A 17,175-nucleotide genomic window follows, 5' to 3' on the forward strand; every position below is an offset into this window, starting at 1 on the left:
GGCCAAGGAGAAAGCCGAGGAAGCGGGACCAGTGGAAGGATTTTAAAAGCATTTGGAATTCTTCTTTAACAAACAGCCTTGAGAATTCTCCTCTGACAAACAGTATTCAGGCCACATCCAGGGAAAGTCAGCCAGGGGCAACATGCTGGGGATGGAAGGGGACAGCTCATCCCCTTGCTTCCCGTGGCCAAATCTGCTTCAGTGTCTTGAACCCAAATGATGACGGTGGTGATGACAGTAATTACTACTTGATGAGGACCTATTATGTGTCCACATCGCCTGGGGGCTTTTAGGGAGTTCGTATTTTGCCGTGTATAGTGCGCACTCTTTTGCCCAAATGTGTGAGGGAAAAATAAGGATGTGCATTATACATGGGTAGTACTAATTCCGTACCTATATAAAAGTTTTTAATTCTTTTTTTAAGCTTTTGAGTTAACAGTATAACTCCAGAAATCAATCATGATATCCGTGTGCAAAATAATACCCTGGAATACGATCACCATCGGTTTTGTTGAACTTAAGACAAACTTGCAACAACGAAGAGTTCTTGGTCTTCTATGAGGTGTAAATATTGTAAGTTTGTTACTGGTACATAAAGTTTTTTGTACCTTGTGTCTGTTCTTGTGTTTTGTAATTATTTGTTACATAAAATTTCTTGTACTACAATATGTTAAAAAATAAATGCTAAAATTCCTTTATAATACAAAGACAAAGTACGCAAATGTAAACAAATAAAAATTTAAATTAAAAAATTAAAATGAAAGATTTTTATTTTCCCTGAAAGTTTGGGCCCAAAACGTGGCTGTGCATTATACACGGGAGCGCATTATATGCTGCAAAATACGATAATTCATTTATTCTTACAGCTCCTTTAGATGTGAGCATACATCTCTTCATTTCATTTGAGTTGACGAGACAACTCAAGTTCAGGACAGCCAAGGTTACGGAGCTAGCAAGTGGTAGAGACAAGATTTGGCCCCATATGTTTCCCACACGGGTTTTTCCATGGTCTGACAGCAGTTCTCAACTTCAGCGTGCAGCAGAAATCCTGGAGGCCCTGCTGAAACAGACTGCTGGGCCCACCTCCAGAGTCCGGGTTCAGAAGCTCTGTGGCAGGGCCTGGGAGGCTTTATCTTTAACAAGTTCCCAGGTGACACTAGTGCTTCTGGTGCTAATGCAGTCTGAAAACCACTGGACTAGGCTGACTAAGTCTGAGGAACTTAACCATCATTCCACGTAAGAACTCAGCCCAAATATCACCCCTTCAGAGAGGCTTTTCTATCTGCAGTAGATTATCCAAATCAGGGACTAGCAAACTATAGCCTGTGGATCAAATCCGGTCCACTGTCTGTTTTTGTAAATAAAGTTTTATTGTTCTGTGGCCCTGCTCATTCATTTATGTATTGCGTACGACTGCTTTCACATTACATCAGAGTTGGGTATTGGTGACAGGGACTGTAAGTCCCACAAAGCCTCAAATATTTATTAACTGGCTTTTTACAGAAAAAGTTTGCCAAACCGTGGCTCTAAATCATGTCACTCATTTTTAATGCTTTCCCAGCACTCAATACTCTCTGAAAATGTCCTGTCCATTCAGTCGTTAATTTGTCTGTACCCTGCACTCCAATGTCGGTGCCACAAGGGCAGGGATACTTGTCTGTTGGTTCACGGCTCTCTCTCAGTGCCTGGAAGAGTGCGTGGCATAGAGCTGGCACTCCAGAAATATTTGCTGAAGGAATGAGTATGACTGTTGAGTGCCCAGGTATGTGACATTGTACCAGGAACAAGAGGGCCTTGGGAGGAAGTAGAGGAAACGGAGTCGTCACCATGTGGGCTCCCAGGCAGGATGAGAGAGTGAGAAGAGCCGCAGATAAAGAGAGATCGTTGTGGGGAAAACAAGCCTTCAAAGCAAGGCCAGCCGGCTTCGTGCAGCGAGGGGGCAACTGGAGGTAGGGAAAAGAGGAATTCCTTAGTCACCAGCGTCAACTTGAGTAGGAGAAATCTCCTTCCACTAAGAATGGAAGAGCCTTGTGTGACCCATGTTGCTCCCTCTCGTAACACACGCCAAGTTGGCATCCTGAGATCCGATATCCTCGGTGGATCACCATGGAATGTGGGGGTGGGGTGGGGGGGGAGAAGAGCCTGAATGGGCACTGGAGCGAGACAGACGGATGGTGTGAATCCTGGCTCAGCCTCTTACCAGCTGTGGCATCCTGGTCAAATTTCTGATCCTCTTTGAGCTGCAAGGTCTTCACGGGAAAAGTGGGGGATTTGGGACAAGGATTAAATGTGATTGTTTATTTATGTAACATTTGTTTATTGAATAAGCGCTATGTATCAGACATTATTTTAGGCACCAAGCAAAAGTGGTGAACAAGACAATGTACATCTCCCTCCAACAGGCTCACATTTAGAAAGTAGGACACGTGGCAAGGGGCCAGACACAAACGTATATGGAGTATTTGCTATGCACTCGGCACATGGAAGTTTCCTTGTTACCCCTCTAGTCTCTAAACGAGGACTCTCCGTTGCCTTATTTCCACCTGCAGGCATGATGGGTGATGGGGGCTCCTCTGGTTTCCCAGGGGTACACACAGCAGTGGGACTTTCCAGTCCTCAGGTCCACGGATGCCTCCGCAGGAGCTGGACAAGCATGGGCTCCATTCATTTCTCCCCAAACCATCCAACACTCTCCCCAAATTCTTTGTGCAGACAAAGTTGGTATCGATTCCATTTCACTTCTGAGGTGCACGCAAATGAAGCACTTCTGTAACAAGCCAGGTCTTTGCCTGGCAGGCTTTGTCAGTCATTCAGTGGCTGCTCAAATACTGCCTCCCCAGAGAAGCCATCCCTGCCCAATCAGTGTAAATCAGCAACCCTTCCAACACCCCCGCCCACGTCCATTATCACAGAAGCTGTTATAGTTTCTTAATAGTCTAAATTAAAGGAGACACAACTTGTAAAGAACCTAGGATAATGCCTGGCACATGTCAGAGTTCACTAAATGTTTATATCACTGTTATTAACATCATTGTTCTTTTTTTAAATCACAATCTTGAATTATCTTGATCATTTGTTTTCTAATTTACATGTATCCAACACTGGCTTGCAACTACAATATAGCAGAAATCTTCATTATCTTGTTTATTGTTTTATCCCCAGTGCCTAGAACAGTGCCTGACACATAGTGGGTGCATATTAGATATTGGCTGAATAAGTGAATGAATGAATGAATGAATGAATGAATGAATGAATGAATGAATGAATGAATGAAAAAAGCCTAATTGCTATTCCTTTTTCACAAAATCCTCCAGCATGCTCTCTGTTTCATTCCTCACTCTCTCCTTAAAGGGAATAAAGTCCAGTGGAGCGCTGCCCCACAGCCCTCAGCCCCCCCATTAGAGACAGGTGCGAACAAAGCTCTGAGTGGCAAAGTAAGAGGCAGAGCCAGGGACCACCCCTGCTGAACCTGCTGCTCCCCAAAGGGGGGCTGGTAGAATATTCTTCTTGGTGGGAAGGCTCTCTTTGCATTCCGAGTAACCTACAGAAAAGTCTGCAGGGATGCCCTGCTCGCAGGCCTGGGACTCTGACGCTGCAGGTCGCAGGCACTGAGGCGGGCAGGTGGCAGAGCTCAGAGCACACAGCCCTGAGGCCCAGCTGGGTGTCAGGAGGCATAGTCTGGTGGCTCCGTCTGGGCCCCTGTCCAAGTTGATATGAATGAAGCTGCACCTTTATAATAACCCCACGACCAAGAAATTGGGGAGCACAGAGGCTCCCGTGCAGGCAGAATTCACAATTATTTTACTAAAAGCCTTCGAGAAGGCTGAGAAGTAATCCAGGATTTCTGTTATGTCTATGCTTCACCCCTCTCTCTTCCAACCCCACCTAGCCTCCGTCTGTCTTGGACAGTCCAAATTCCTTCCCCTCTCCCTGCCCACTCAGGGCAGCAGTCATCAATGCCACTTACTACAGCCTCACAAGAAGGGACAGAAGGAAACAAGCATTTCATTGAGCAGCTTCTGTGTGCAAACACACTAGCAGCTTTACACACACTTCCTCACTCGGGGCCCAGATGAGTCCTGGGGTCTACAGCTGTCAGAGTTTTGGCCCCCGGGTCAGGTTGTCTGAGACTGAATGCGTCTCTGCTGCTCACTAGCTGTGTGATCTCGGGCAAGTTATTTCACTTCTCTGAGCCTTGCATTACTCCCCTCTATAACAGAGACCAGAATAATAATTACCAAATAAAGCTGTTATGAGAATTAAACACAATAATGCACACAAAGTTAAAAATGGTGATGGGTACATATCAAGTGTTGGAAGAAAGTTCAGTAATTTTCTCCATGGTCATCATCAGTATCAAGAGGAAACTGAGGCTCCTGGAAGTTGAACAACTGTCTTGAGGTCAGAGAGGGAGGGAGCAGCAGCTAGATGTGCCTGATTAGAAGGACACTCTTGCCTCCAGGCCCTGCTGCTTCCTGCCCACACTGGGACTCCCAATGGCTCCCCAGATTGGGATGGAGACACAAATGGTTCCCTGGTGAGGGAACACGAAGGGCCTCGGCCAGGTCCTCGGCTCCTCCCACCCTGCTCCAGACCCCGAGTCTTGGAGCCAGGAGTGCTGGAGCACCATCCTTCAAAGATGCCAACTACCTCCTGCCCTTTGCAACCTAAGAAATCTCGGAAGCAGTTGGCCTGGTTAGGGGGATCTGCTCAGAACACATACTTTTAAGAGAAGCACAGGGAGCAGGAATAATTGATATGCAATCATTCTTCATGTAGAAAAACATTTAAAAGTCTTGTATCTTTTCAGTGTGATGCAACCCTGAACATTTCTGGTTCATCAGAGGATGCCGGTCACCTGCCTGTCTCCTAACAAACATGTGCTGGGTGGCTACATGTGTCAGGCGCTGTGCTAGGTGCTGGGGATTTCTAAAACACAAAGCAGACAAGATTCCTACCCTCCTGCATCTTAAAACAGAGTGAGGGAGCCAAATATTAAACAATTAATTACACCATTAACTATCTAATTACAAGTTTGATGAGTGCTCACAAGGAAAAGTTCAGACCTTGACAATAAAGCATGTAAATGGGACCTAGCCTTGTCCTGGGAGATGGGGGTAGTGGCCAGAGAAGCTTCTTGAGGAAACATTCAATCTGATATCTGATGGGTGGATAACAGTCTACAAATTAAAAACCAAATAAACAATTTTATGTACCCCCCAATAAAGATATTTTAGACTTTTGCAGGGCTCAATACCAACTAATTCAACCCCATTTCCAGGTAGCGTTGGAGAGCTTATTTTGCCACTTATGGCAGCACATCTCAACAGCCAAACATTGAGCAATTACTCCTGGTATCTACTCTTCATTCTTTCTGGGACAGTTGGAAGGGAAACTTGAGCGTTCCGGACAAATAACCTAGTCGCCACTCTTTATGTGCAAAAACACAGTTAGGAGCAAGGTAAAAATGACTAATCTTTGGATTTCATGACATTTATATTTGAGAACACCCACAGATACGTGGAGCAAACAAAACATCGATGAAAAGGGCATTCACTCGAGAGAAACAGTCTGATGGCCTCTTCAGATTTTCAAGGGGCAGCGAGTAGAGGGACTAATAGAAAAACCACGTCCACATCCACGTACCTAATGGAGGCCATCCACCCAGAGGGCGCAGCACTCACCACCTTTCTGGAGGGCAGTTCAGCGCAATAAATCAAATGCTTTAAAGAGCTTTACACGTGACCACTCCACCTAGGAATTTTTCTTCAGGAGAGGAACAGGCAGGTATATAGGAAGGTGGGCTGCTGCCACCTTATTTAATATCAAAGAAAGCTACCAACAACACGGCGTCCAAAAACAAACCTGCAGCTTAGGGCTGCCCAATGGTGGCACTCTTGGTACTTGGGATGAATCCATTCTCCTTTGAACAGGATCATCTAGTACTTTTCAGGATGTTTAGCGTCCTAAGCTCCTACCCGTGGAAACGCTAGTGGAGTTTCCCAGTCATGTGACAATAACCTCCTCCTCTCCAATATACATTTCCAAATGTCCCCTCGTGTGGTGGTAGCACTCCAGGTTTGAAACTACCAATGGAGAACTATACCCTCATTCCAAAGGATAATCTGGATCTAAATATACTGAGTGAGAAAAATCTTCACAATACATGAAGTGGAAAAAAAAAGTCACAATACATGAAGTGGAAAAAATAAGTGGATAGTGTCATCACATTTTTGTCCAAAATAAAACAGAAATGTACTCCTACATACGTGTGGATACTTATTATATATATGCAAAGTGGTTTGGGAAACAATTTTCTTTAGTTGGTGGAACTATGAGTACTTTTTGTGTGTTTTTTTTCAATGAGGAAGCCTTCCCTTTATAAAAGGAAAAAACAATTTCTGTTTTGGAGCACGAAAAGGTGACCCACCCTGCCTACTCCTCACGCCACTCCAATTCTTGCTTTGACTTGCGGGGGTGGGGGAGGTAGCAGGATCTGGTCTCATGAGATCAACACTTTTTCACTCTGCCAAATGCTTGAGCACGTTAAAAGACAGTAGCTATTATATTGGAGCTTCAACATAGTAGATGTTCAATAAATGTTTGTTGCATCGAGCCATCCTTTTTTATCTCCATTGGGCCAGAGTTTTGCTGATAGATACTCCAGTTTTTAACATACTTTCACCCAGTGGTACTCAAACCATTCCCAGGGACACTGGGCAATGTCTGGACACATGTTTGGTTATCCCAATGTTGGGGGTGGTGGTGTGTGCTACTGGCATCTAGTGGGTAGAGGCCAGGGGTGCAGCTAAACATCCTGCAATGCACAGCAAGTCTAAACAGCAAAGAACTGTGGCGTCCAAAATGTCAATAGCGCTGACCTTGAGAAACCCTGCTCTTCGTTTGCCTTTCTTTTAGCTTGATAAATATTCTCCAAATCCTTGCTAAAGTATTATGTACTGTAAATTTATAGCCATAGTATCTACAAGAGACAGGACACATACTATTAATATTAACTGTTTCAGCTTGAAGAGAAATTGGAGACTTATTGATGGCTTCAGATGGGGAATCAGGGCTGATTCCAGTTTTCTGTTTTGCTGCCACAGGCTCGGCTCTCTGGATGACATGGAACACCTTAACGGGAGTAACCAAAGCCAAAGGATCTGAGCAACCTCCTGGTTACTTTTCAGGCCAGTCATTAAAAATCACGAGATAAGTGCCTGTCCTTTCTGGCATCATCTGTTATATTTACCATTTTTCATACTATTTTAAGAAAGTAAGGTTTTGCAGCTAGCAGATTTTACTAAAACTAAATGCACATATTCAAGAACTTGGTGAGGTGACTTTCGTTTGCATTACATTTAATTGAAGGCATTTCTCAGAAGAAATAGAATCATAAGAGTGTCACCTGAAGGGATATTAACCAACCCCACAATCAAGGAGTGAAATGAAAAGTTTCAAACAAAAATGAAAGCACTTTACTCTCAACCCTAACTAGTCTTTAGTATTTTGCCTCCAGCACAAAGCATTTTAATGTTCATTATAATTTCTCTCAATAGAAAAATGGTTTTTCTCGAACCAGAGACAACTAACATGAATAGTTGTTAGTGAATTTTTATTAAGGAAGGGCATTTTGGACTCAAATTTTTCTAATCTTAGAACATACTGCACAGGTTTTTTAAATGTTTAAACCTATAAACAGTTCCGTAACTCATAAACTTCAAAAGATCTCATCATTAAAAAATTTGAAGCCCATTGCTTTCATGCAACATGATCCCTTCAAACATCTTGAATAGAGACTCACATTTTATTAGGCAAACATAGAGCCCTTCACATGGCTGAAGGAGAGTCTCTTTATGGAGAACAACTTCCTTTCTAATCATCTGTGTCATACATGTTTGAGTCAGTGTAGGGAATAAAGAAAACCAAAGAACAATAGAAGCAAAAGAGATAGGAATATCCTTTCATCTGATGTAATTCAAACCACTTGTTTAAGAGCAGTAATCAATTTCTTTCAAAACAAATCAAAGAATGTTGTTTTATACTTTCCAAAGACATTCATTTCAGATGAGTCAACTGGCCTCCAAAAATACCACAAGCACTCACTTTTTAAATTGATGAATTTAACTAAGACCTAGCTCTTGCCATTGTCTGTTTTCTTGGGTCAAAAGAAAATTTTCTCTGAATCTGAACATCATAGAATGACATTTAATCATCTTAGAGAAGAATATACCTATGCAGGTAACTGAAAAAAGCTTAACTTTGGAATTTCAGGGCCCAATTTAGCAGGAAGCACCGTGAACAAAAGAAAGATGGGTCTTTTAGAAAGAAGCTGCTGGAAATGAGGTAAGCAAGAAAATGAAGTGAGCTTACAGGCATCTCGGTGTGAAAACTCCCTGGAGGTAGAACGGTCAAACAAAGACATTCAGTCACCCACCACCTTATTTGAGTTTCCAGACAAACCCAGTGAGATACTCTCATTCTTCTTAAACTTACTCTTGAATAATACAGTCTTTACTGAAACAGAAGAAAATAAAGATATCACCTCAGGGCGGCCAGATGGCTCAGTTGGTTAGAGCATGAGTTCTGAATAACAGGGTTGCCGGTTTGATTCCCACATGGGCCAGTGAATTGTGGCCTCCACAACTAGATGGAAGACAACCCGCTGCCGCTGAGCTTCTGGAGGGGCGTTTGGGATGGCTCAGTTGGTTAGAGTGTGGGCTCTCAACAACAGGGTTGCTGGTTCAATTCCCACACAGGATGGTGGGCTGTGCCCCCTGCAACTAAAGATTGAAAAGGGCGACTGGACTTGGAGCTGAGCTGCGCCCTCCACAACTAGACTGAAGGGCAACAACTTGGAGCTGATGGGCCCTGGAGAAACACACTGTTCCCCAATATTCCCCAGTAAATCTTAAAAAATAATAAATAAATAAATAAATAAATAAATAAATAAATAAATAAATAAAGGTATCACCTCATCCTACAAACAGAGAAAATGCTCTTATTTCTTTCTGCTAATATCCCAACAGAGAACTTCCTTCAATTCTCTTGGAGATTATTCCTGTGAATATTTCTTTTCTAAGATATTTTCACCACAGGAAGAATTAGAATAGAGATCACAAACATAGGGTTTAGGAAGGTAACGCAAAGGGAGGGCGTGGGCTCAGTGAGCCGGGAGTGACTTGGAGAGTGCGCGCTCTGTCCAGGAAGAAAGGCTAGTGCTCCACTCGAAGGCCAGACACCAATCCTTACAGAAATGAGAGTTCAGATCCTCAAATTTTCAAGATATAAATATGAACTTTTTTAAAAAAGTTTATTGGGGTGACAATGGTTAGTAAAGTCACATAGGTTTCAAGTGAACAATTCTCTAATACATCATCTATATACCACATTGTGTGTTCACCACCCAGAGTTAGTTCTCCTTCCATCACCATATATTTGATTCCCTTTACCCTCATCTCCCACCCCCCACCGCTTACCCTCTGGTAACCACTAAACTTTGTCTATGTCTATAAGTTTTTGTTTCTTTGTTTGTTTGCCTTGTTCCTTTGCTGCTTTCAGTCTTATATCCCACTTAATAGTGAAATTGTACGGTTCTCAACTTTTTCTGTCTGACTTATTTCGCTCAGCATAATAATCTCAAGGTTCATCCATGTTGTCACAACTGGCACTATTTCATCTTTTCTTATAGCAGAATATGAACTTTTAAATAAAAACCGCTAATTTTTAAGTATTAGTAACTAATTGAAAAATTTAAACAATTCTTTGCTGGCTAAACAAATCCTGTCTGTGCTTGATTTCATCAGCCAATTTGCAACCTCAATATTGGAAGAAGAAAATAAGAAACAGCTAATCAAAGACATGCTATTAGGGTCCCACTCTTAACTGTTGGTGAATTCTTGGGTCTTTCTGAATCATGAAGAACTTTTTCTAAAATCATGATCACATCTGAAGTTCCTGACTTAAAATTTCAGGGCTTTATAAGCTTCAAAAGATTCTGTCAGACATGAAAAAAGTCTCCGGAGCAAGAAATTGTCTGTGTCAGAGGAAGGGGATAGTGGTCGAACACTTAAGATTCTGGTAAACCTGTCTCTCAAACATGCACAGAGAAGATCATGAAAATATCCAGGCTACAGAAGGGGCTTCTAAACCAACACTGAGGCTGGTGGATGAGAAAATTCCAAGTACCAAGAAATGCAGAGCAAAGGCTGTATATCACTGAGAAAAATGCAGTGAAACAGAAAGAAACCAAGTTCATCTCATCGAGCCAACAATATTTACAGCTTATGGGTAGTGCCAAAATATTTCAGGAAATGCCAATGTCTTTCTTTGTAAAGCAAGGCCAAACGTAATATTTAACACAACATATGTCACTGGGAAAAATAAGGCGAATCCCAATTTCCTCACTCTCCTTTACAAAGAAGCTTAACATTAAGATTCATGGCCAGTGTAGAACTCCCCACCCCTCTCCAGAATTGAAGTTTCACTATAATGTTTCAAAACCAACATTGCTCATAAGTTTCTAGACAATCTTCTGTTACCAGTTAATAACGATGATACAGAATGAATTAGGAATGGCCCACACAATGCTGAGAAATTTTCATTTCTCTTCCTCATTTCCTATTGGGGCCCTGGACATCATCAACCCACGGAGCCCCAACCTCCTCCCTGAATCATCCAAGTCAACTCTTCCTTCTCAGCTGGAATGAGAAAGGATGGGCAAGACAAAGGTAAAAGCCAAACCACAATCACCCTCACGTCCCAAATGGTACCTGTTCAGGCTTCAGCCCTGGTGGGACCCAGGCGTATTCCTCCAGGGCGCAGCCCGAGTCATCGTCCGAGGTGGAGTTCCGCTGGAAGTCAAACATGAGTTTGCTGACGGTCTTCTCCATGTCCAGGGGCATCACTGTCACCATGTGCTCTTCCTGAGGGCACTTGCAGTGCAGACAGATCTTCCTGCAAGAAGCAAAGGCGGCAGGTGAGAAGGAAAGCAAAATAAACCATTTTTTCATCTGGTCTGCCAGTCCCCAGTCCTTGGATCCCAAACCACAAACGCATTCCTTGGCAACTGGCTTTTGGCAAAAACATCTAAAGGAGCATACCACAGCATACCTGTCTTTGTAGAGGTATGACACTGCACACGTGGAAAAGCCGTAAAAGGTCAGAGATCACCAGGTAAGCATGCTAAGTATGTTTCACCATGGACCCCAACTTTTTCTTCTAAATCAGTATCCCAAGAAGAATGTCAAAATATCTTATTTTACTAGGTAGAACACTGGATATGGACCGTGAACATGATTTCTTAGACTAATAGCAATTAGATATAATGCATATGCTGACCAGAAATATTACCAGTAGATTTCACAAATATTGATTATGCACCATTTTTATAAAAGGTGCCTAGACCTTTGTAAACAGAAGTAGTTTTTAAAAAAACTGTAGGTGAGATTTTCTTTAAGAAGAGCAAAAATATTTTTTTCCACTAAACAAATCTGGTCCTAAGATTTCATGGGAAAGACATTTTTACCTCCACTAAAGATCCACGTAGGTTTGAAATTCTCATTAGAAACCCACATCTTCCCTACATTGGTCGTTTTTCATTTTTAATATACAAGAGCATCATGCAAGTGAATTATTTCAAAAGGTAGCAGCCAACAATAAAAATCTCTCCCCAAAATTGAACGTTTCTTTTAAGGTTACCATCTGTTCCCTTTTCCATGGCTACACAAATGACGAAGCAATAAAAAGGTTCATGTCAACAACACAAAGCATTTCTAGCTTCCACCAATAAAGTAGAGAAAAAAAATGGAGGAGGAAGCTTTTAAGAAAATAAGCCATTATACGTGTACTCTCATCTTTATGATTAGCTTCAGTAGCACCTTATAAGGGCAATGAAGAACCCAGAATCCTAATTCCCACATGTGCCTGGATTTTTTGATAACAGCTTTATAAAGATATAATTCACAGACCATAAAATTCATCATTTCAAAGTGTACTTTTAGTATATTCCCAGAGTTGTGAAGCTCTCACCACTGTCTAATTTTAGAACATTTTCATCGTCCCCCAAAGAAGCCCTGTGCACACTGGCAGCAACCTCTCACATTTCCTTCACGCCACGTCCTGACTACCACTAGTCACTTTCTGCTTCTATTGTTTTGCCTACTCTAGAAATTTCACATAAATGCAATCGTACAACATGTAGTCTTTTGAAACAGGCTTCTTTCACATAGAATGATGTTTTCAAGGTTAAACCGTGTTGTAGCATGTGTCAATTCTTCATTTGCTTTCATTGCATTATAATATCCCATTGTATGGATGCAATAATAATACATGTTGCTTATCTATTTATCAGTTGGTAGAGATTTAGATTGTTTCCCCCTTTTGATTTTGTGAATAATGCTGTTCAGAATATTTATGTACAAGTTTGTGTGTGTGTGTGTGTGTGTGTGTGTGTTTTCAATTCTCTTGGGTATATACCTAGGAGTACAATTGCTGCGTCATATGGTAACTTTATGTTTAACAATTTGGGGAACTGTCAAACTGTTTTTCAAAAATATGTGCACCGTTTTACATTCCCACCATCAATGAATGAGTGTTCCATTTTCTCCCCTTCCCTGCTACACCTGTTATTGTCCTTTTTGATGGTTGACATTCTAGTGGGGGTGAAGTGGAATCATATTGTGGTTTTGATTTGCACTTCCTTCATGGCTAATGATTCGAGCATCTTTTTACATGCTTATTATATATCTTCTTTGGGAAAATGTCTATTCAAATCCTTCGTCCATTTAAAAAATGATTTGTCTTTTATTATGTTTGTAAGCATTCTTTATATATTTTCTGGATACAAGTCCTTTATAAGATATATGATTTATAAAAATTTTCTCCCATTCTGTGGGTTGTCTTCACTTTCTTGATGATGTCTGTTGAAAGATAAAGGTTTTTATTTTGATGAAGTCCAATTTATTTTTTCAGTTATTGCTTATGCTTTTGGTATCGTATTTAAGAGACTATTGCCTGACCCAATGTGATAAAGATTTACTTCTGTATTTTCATCTAAGAGTTTTATGGTTTTAGGTCTTATAAGTGGGTATATGCTCCACTTTGAGTTAATTTTCATATATGGCATGAGGTAGGAGTCCAAGTTCATTCTCAAGTAGCTATCCAACTGTCCCAGCACCATTTGTTGAAAAGTCTATTTTTTCCCCATTGAATTGTCTTGGCTTCCTTGTCAAATATCAATTGATTGTAAATGTAAAGATTTCTGGACTCTCAATGCCATTCTACTGTTCTATATGTCTATTCTTATGTCAGGACTACACTGTCTTGATTACTATAGTTTTGTAGTAAGTTTTGAAATTGTGATGTGTGAATCCTTCAATTTTATTCCTCTTTTAAAAAATGGTTTTGGTTCTTCTGGGTCCCTGGCATCTGCATCATAAAATATAAATTTTAGAATCAACTTGCCAATTTCTGCAAACAATCCTGCTGGGATTTTGATAGGATTGCATTGACTCTGTACATCAACTTGGAGAATATTGCTCTCTTAACAATATTAAATCTTTCGATCCATGAACAAAGGATGCCTTTCCATTTATTCCAGTCTATTTTCTTTCAGTGCTATTTTGTGGTTTTTCTGTTACAAGCCTTGAACTTCTTTTGTTCCATTTATTACTAAGTATTTTTTTATGCCATTACAAATGGAATTGTTTGCTTAATTTTGTTTTTAGATTGTTATTGTATAGAAACACAAATGGTATTTGTACATTGATTTTGTATCATACCATTTTGCTGAACTTGTTTATTTGTTCTGTGTGTGTGTGTGTGTGTGTGTGTGTGTGTGTGTGCAATTCCTTAGGATTTTCTATATACAAGAGCATGTCATCGCGAATAGAGACAGTTTCATTTCTTTTTTCCAATCTGATGCCTTTTATGTCTTTGTCTTGCCTTATTGCCCTGGCTAAGACCTCCAGTAAATGGTGAATAGAAGTGGCATGTATGGACATTTTTGTCTGGCTTCTGATCTTAAGAGAAAGCATCCAATCTTTCACGGTCAAGGGTGGTTTGGCTGTGGGCTTTTTGTATATACCCTTTATCAAATTGAAGAAGTTTCCTTCCTGCAGGTTTGTTGAGTGTTTTTATCACAAAAGGGTGTTGCATTTTGTCAAATACTTTCTTTTGCATCATTGAGATGAGCAGTTGGCTTTTGTCCTTATTCTGTTAATGTCTTATGCCTGAATTTTGACACCAAAATGTACTGAAGAAACAAAACGAGTTTAGTCCAGCTAAATGAGGCTTGTCAGATTTCCTACTTCCTGCTTTTTATCAGACTGAAAATACACACAGATAGAATGCACAATTGGATCTGGTTTGCATCTCCAAATTCAAAGACATTTCATCCAAACCATGGCTGTTCTTTTTAAAATAGTCAGAGCTTATTTTAACAGTAACTAATTAATTAGCTACTGTAAAGAAGTCAGTGGTATTGGAAAGTGGTCAGGTTTTTTTCACTCCAGAATTTTTTATGCCAGCTTATGACATAAAGGAAAAAAAAGTTTTAGTACGTTTAAGCAAATTTAGGTGACTAATGGTTTTTACTAGAAAGACATACTTAAAAAAAAAAAGTACAGGAATTTTTACCAAATTTAGACTCCAGAATATTCATCAGTGATTCTTCTTCAGCAATTCAGGGACGAGCACACCATTTGATGCTGGACGGATGTGATCTAATGAATTCAACTCCAGGAGAAGGAAAAAGACAAGAAGAGAGCAAAACACAGAACTGCAGAACCAGATCCAGAATGAGTCTCAGTGCGCAGAAGCATGAGCGTAGGAGAAAGGGGAGAGGGCTAAGGGCCCTAGTTAGTCATTCAACAAAAAGCTTCAAGTATCTAGGCCCTGGAGATACCTAACCAAACCACGGATTCCTGTCCTCATGGAACCTCCATTCTCAGAGGGAGAGAAACATACAATAAGCAATAAACACCACAACTCATACCATCATATAGTATATGAAAGGTGCTAAGTGCAATGGAAAACAAGAAAGGTGAAGCAGGAGAAGGGTGATCAGGGTAGAGGTGGGGGCATCGCAAGCAGATGCACAGTGTTGGACTTTCTTAAACGTTACATACAGGAGTCCAGATGTGCACACCATTCCTCCAAGAAAGGAAATGTCACCCCCACTTTCCAGACAAGAAGACAAAGGCCCAGAAAGTTAAGCAATGTGTTTAGAGTATGTTCTGCTAAATAGCAAGCAGAACAGAGATTCAAAGTGAGATCTACCTAACCCCTCAACAAAAACAATGACCTATAGGCGTCATACCTGATTCCAACCACAGAATACCCTTTTACTCCTGAACAACAAACACATTCAGAAAAATCAAAACCAAACAGGAAAAAAGAAGGAAAGAAAATAAAAATGGTAAACCAAAACCATGAGGACCTTATGTATTTCCCTGCGAGCTGCTTGCCTTCTACTCCTCATTTATAATTAACAGGCACTCCCGTGGCAAGGCATTTTTATTTGCAAAGAATTTTCAAGCTTTGAGTGGTTCCATGACAGCCTTTGGAAAGACTAATTTAATATCATCGGTTTACAAACGGGGAACCCAAGGCCCGGATGCTCAGAAAGGAGCAGAGGGTTAGGGTGTAAAGCCCAGGGGGTTTCTCCTGGTCCTCCCGTCTTTCTGGCCTACTCCCCCAACCCTGGGCAAGATGCACACAGCAACACTCAACGGATCTCTCTTTCGACACACTGATTAAAGCTTTTCAGGAGTGCGTGGGGAAATATATGATTTGGCTTTTCTTTTTTCCCAAATAGACATTTATGAAAATAGAACCTGCTAGTAAAGCAAGATTTCTTTTTTTTTTTTTTAAAGCCAACCATATAAAGCATGCATTGGTTTCATTCTGTCAGAGTTGACATTCTACCTGCACATAATTGGGTTTGTGAATGACAAGTTTCCAAGAATAAGGCATGATTTAGATTGCAGAGACCCTGCATTCCCCTTTCTTCCCTCCCTCTACCCAGCAATAAGCCTTGCAACACCCCCCCACCCCAAAGTTGCAGCTATTCATTCACTCACTTGCCCGTTCAGAAGCCACAATCTGCTCTGCCACTGAATACACATGCCGACAGGTGGAGGCTCTTTTTAACCATCTCACAGTCCGCTGGCCATCTGCACCAGTGACCACATTCGAAGCATGACTAGCAATTTATACCAATTCACTTACCTACCATGATGTGGAATATTCATTATAAATAGATTGGGTGTGTGTGGGGAGGGGGGGGTCTCATCCTTGAGATGTTGACAAGCTATTTACAACACTGAATGCTGAACCACCATGGTTTGTTTCGTGTGAGAAGTGATAGGATGAAGGCAAAAAAGGGCTCTTCCTTTATATCGTGATTTTGACAAGTTCAAGTCATACACTGTAGGATTCTAGATTTGGACGGGATTGTAATCATCAAGCCTTAAAAAAAAATTTCCTTCTCATTCTCTTTCACCCACCCCCCTTTTTAATGAGAAGAAAACATTTTTTTGCAGAACTAACATGTGGAAATACATTCGATAACATAACACAGAGCTGTGCAAGTTGATGTGAGAAGAGACCCTGAATTCAAGTTCTTTCAAGCTCAACCTTCTTCCCAAACTCCAGCCATTTTCACTGTCTTAAGGTCCCAAGGTTCCAAAGAGACAAGTTTGGAAACCAGACCATAGCCCTGGATTCCTCAAGGTCATTTCCAGTTCTTATCAAAATATGAAGTAGGTGCCCAATAATTGGATAGAAGACAAAAAGTAAATAAACTGAGGTTGTCAATGACTTTTAAAAGACAAACACTTCCTAATCATGACACTCTGCATATAAATAGTGATTGTAGGCATGGGAAATGGTGCATCTGGTTGCCAAGACATTACAGGGGGACACCTGGGGAGTAGTAATGTACCCCAGTGACTTTGATTTGACAGGTCTGACAAGGGCCCAGGAAGTGCATTTCCACTAGCATCCCAGGTGATTCTGGCACACACGTGGAAGACACTCTTCTGTAGTTAGCCGCCTAGTTAGAAGGAAGCACCTGAGGTGGAGCATGGTCTAAAAACCAGCGTGGGTTCTACCAACATACCTCATGGTCTCAGCAACTCTGGGCAATGTATATTTAAAAAACCATTCCCGGAG

General features: G+C 41.2%; 1 protein-coding gene across 5 annotated transcripts in view; it reads right to left on the reverse strand.

Annotated features, from left to right (window-relative positions):
- PRICKLE2 (prickle planar cell polarity protein 2) overlaps positions 1–17,175 on the reverse strand; it is a 338,765-nt gene that overhangs the window by 76,842 nt on the left and 244,748 nt on the right. For all 5 annotated transcript variants that reach the window (XM_074313240.1, XM_074313239.1, XM_019728352.2 and 2 more), the window contains one exon: positions 10,773–10,956. In XM_074313240.1, coding sequence (XP_074169341.1) covers positions 10,773–10,956 — 184 coding nt within the window. The remainder of the gene's footprint in view (positions 1–10,772; positions 10,957–17,175) is intronic.

Source organism: Rhinolophus sinicus, linkage group LG10 (genome assembly GCF_036562045.2).
Source record: "Rhinolophus sinicus isolate RSC01 linkage group LG10, ASM3656204v1, whole genome shotgun sequence".
NCBI classification, from domain to species: Eukaryota; Metazoa; Chordata; class Mammalia; order Chiroptera; family Rhinolophidae; genus Rhinolophus; species Rhinolophus sinicus.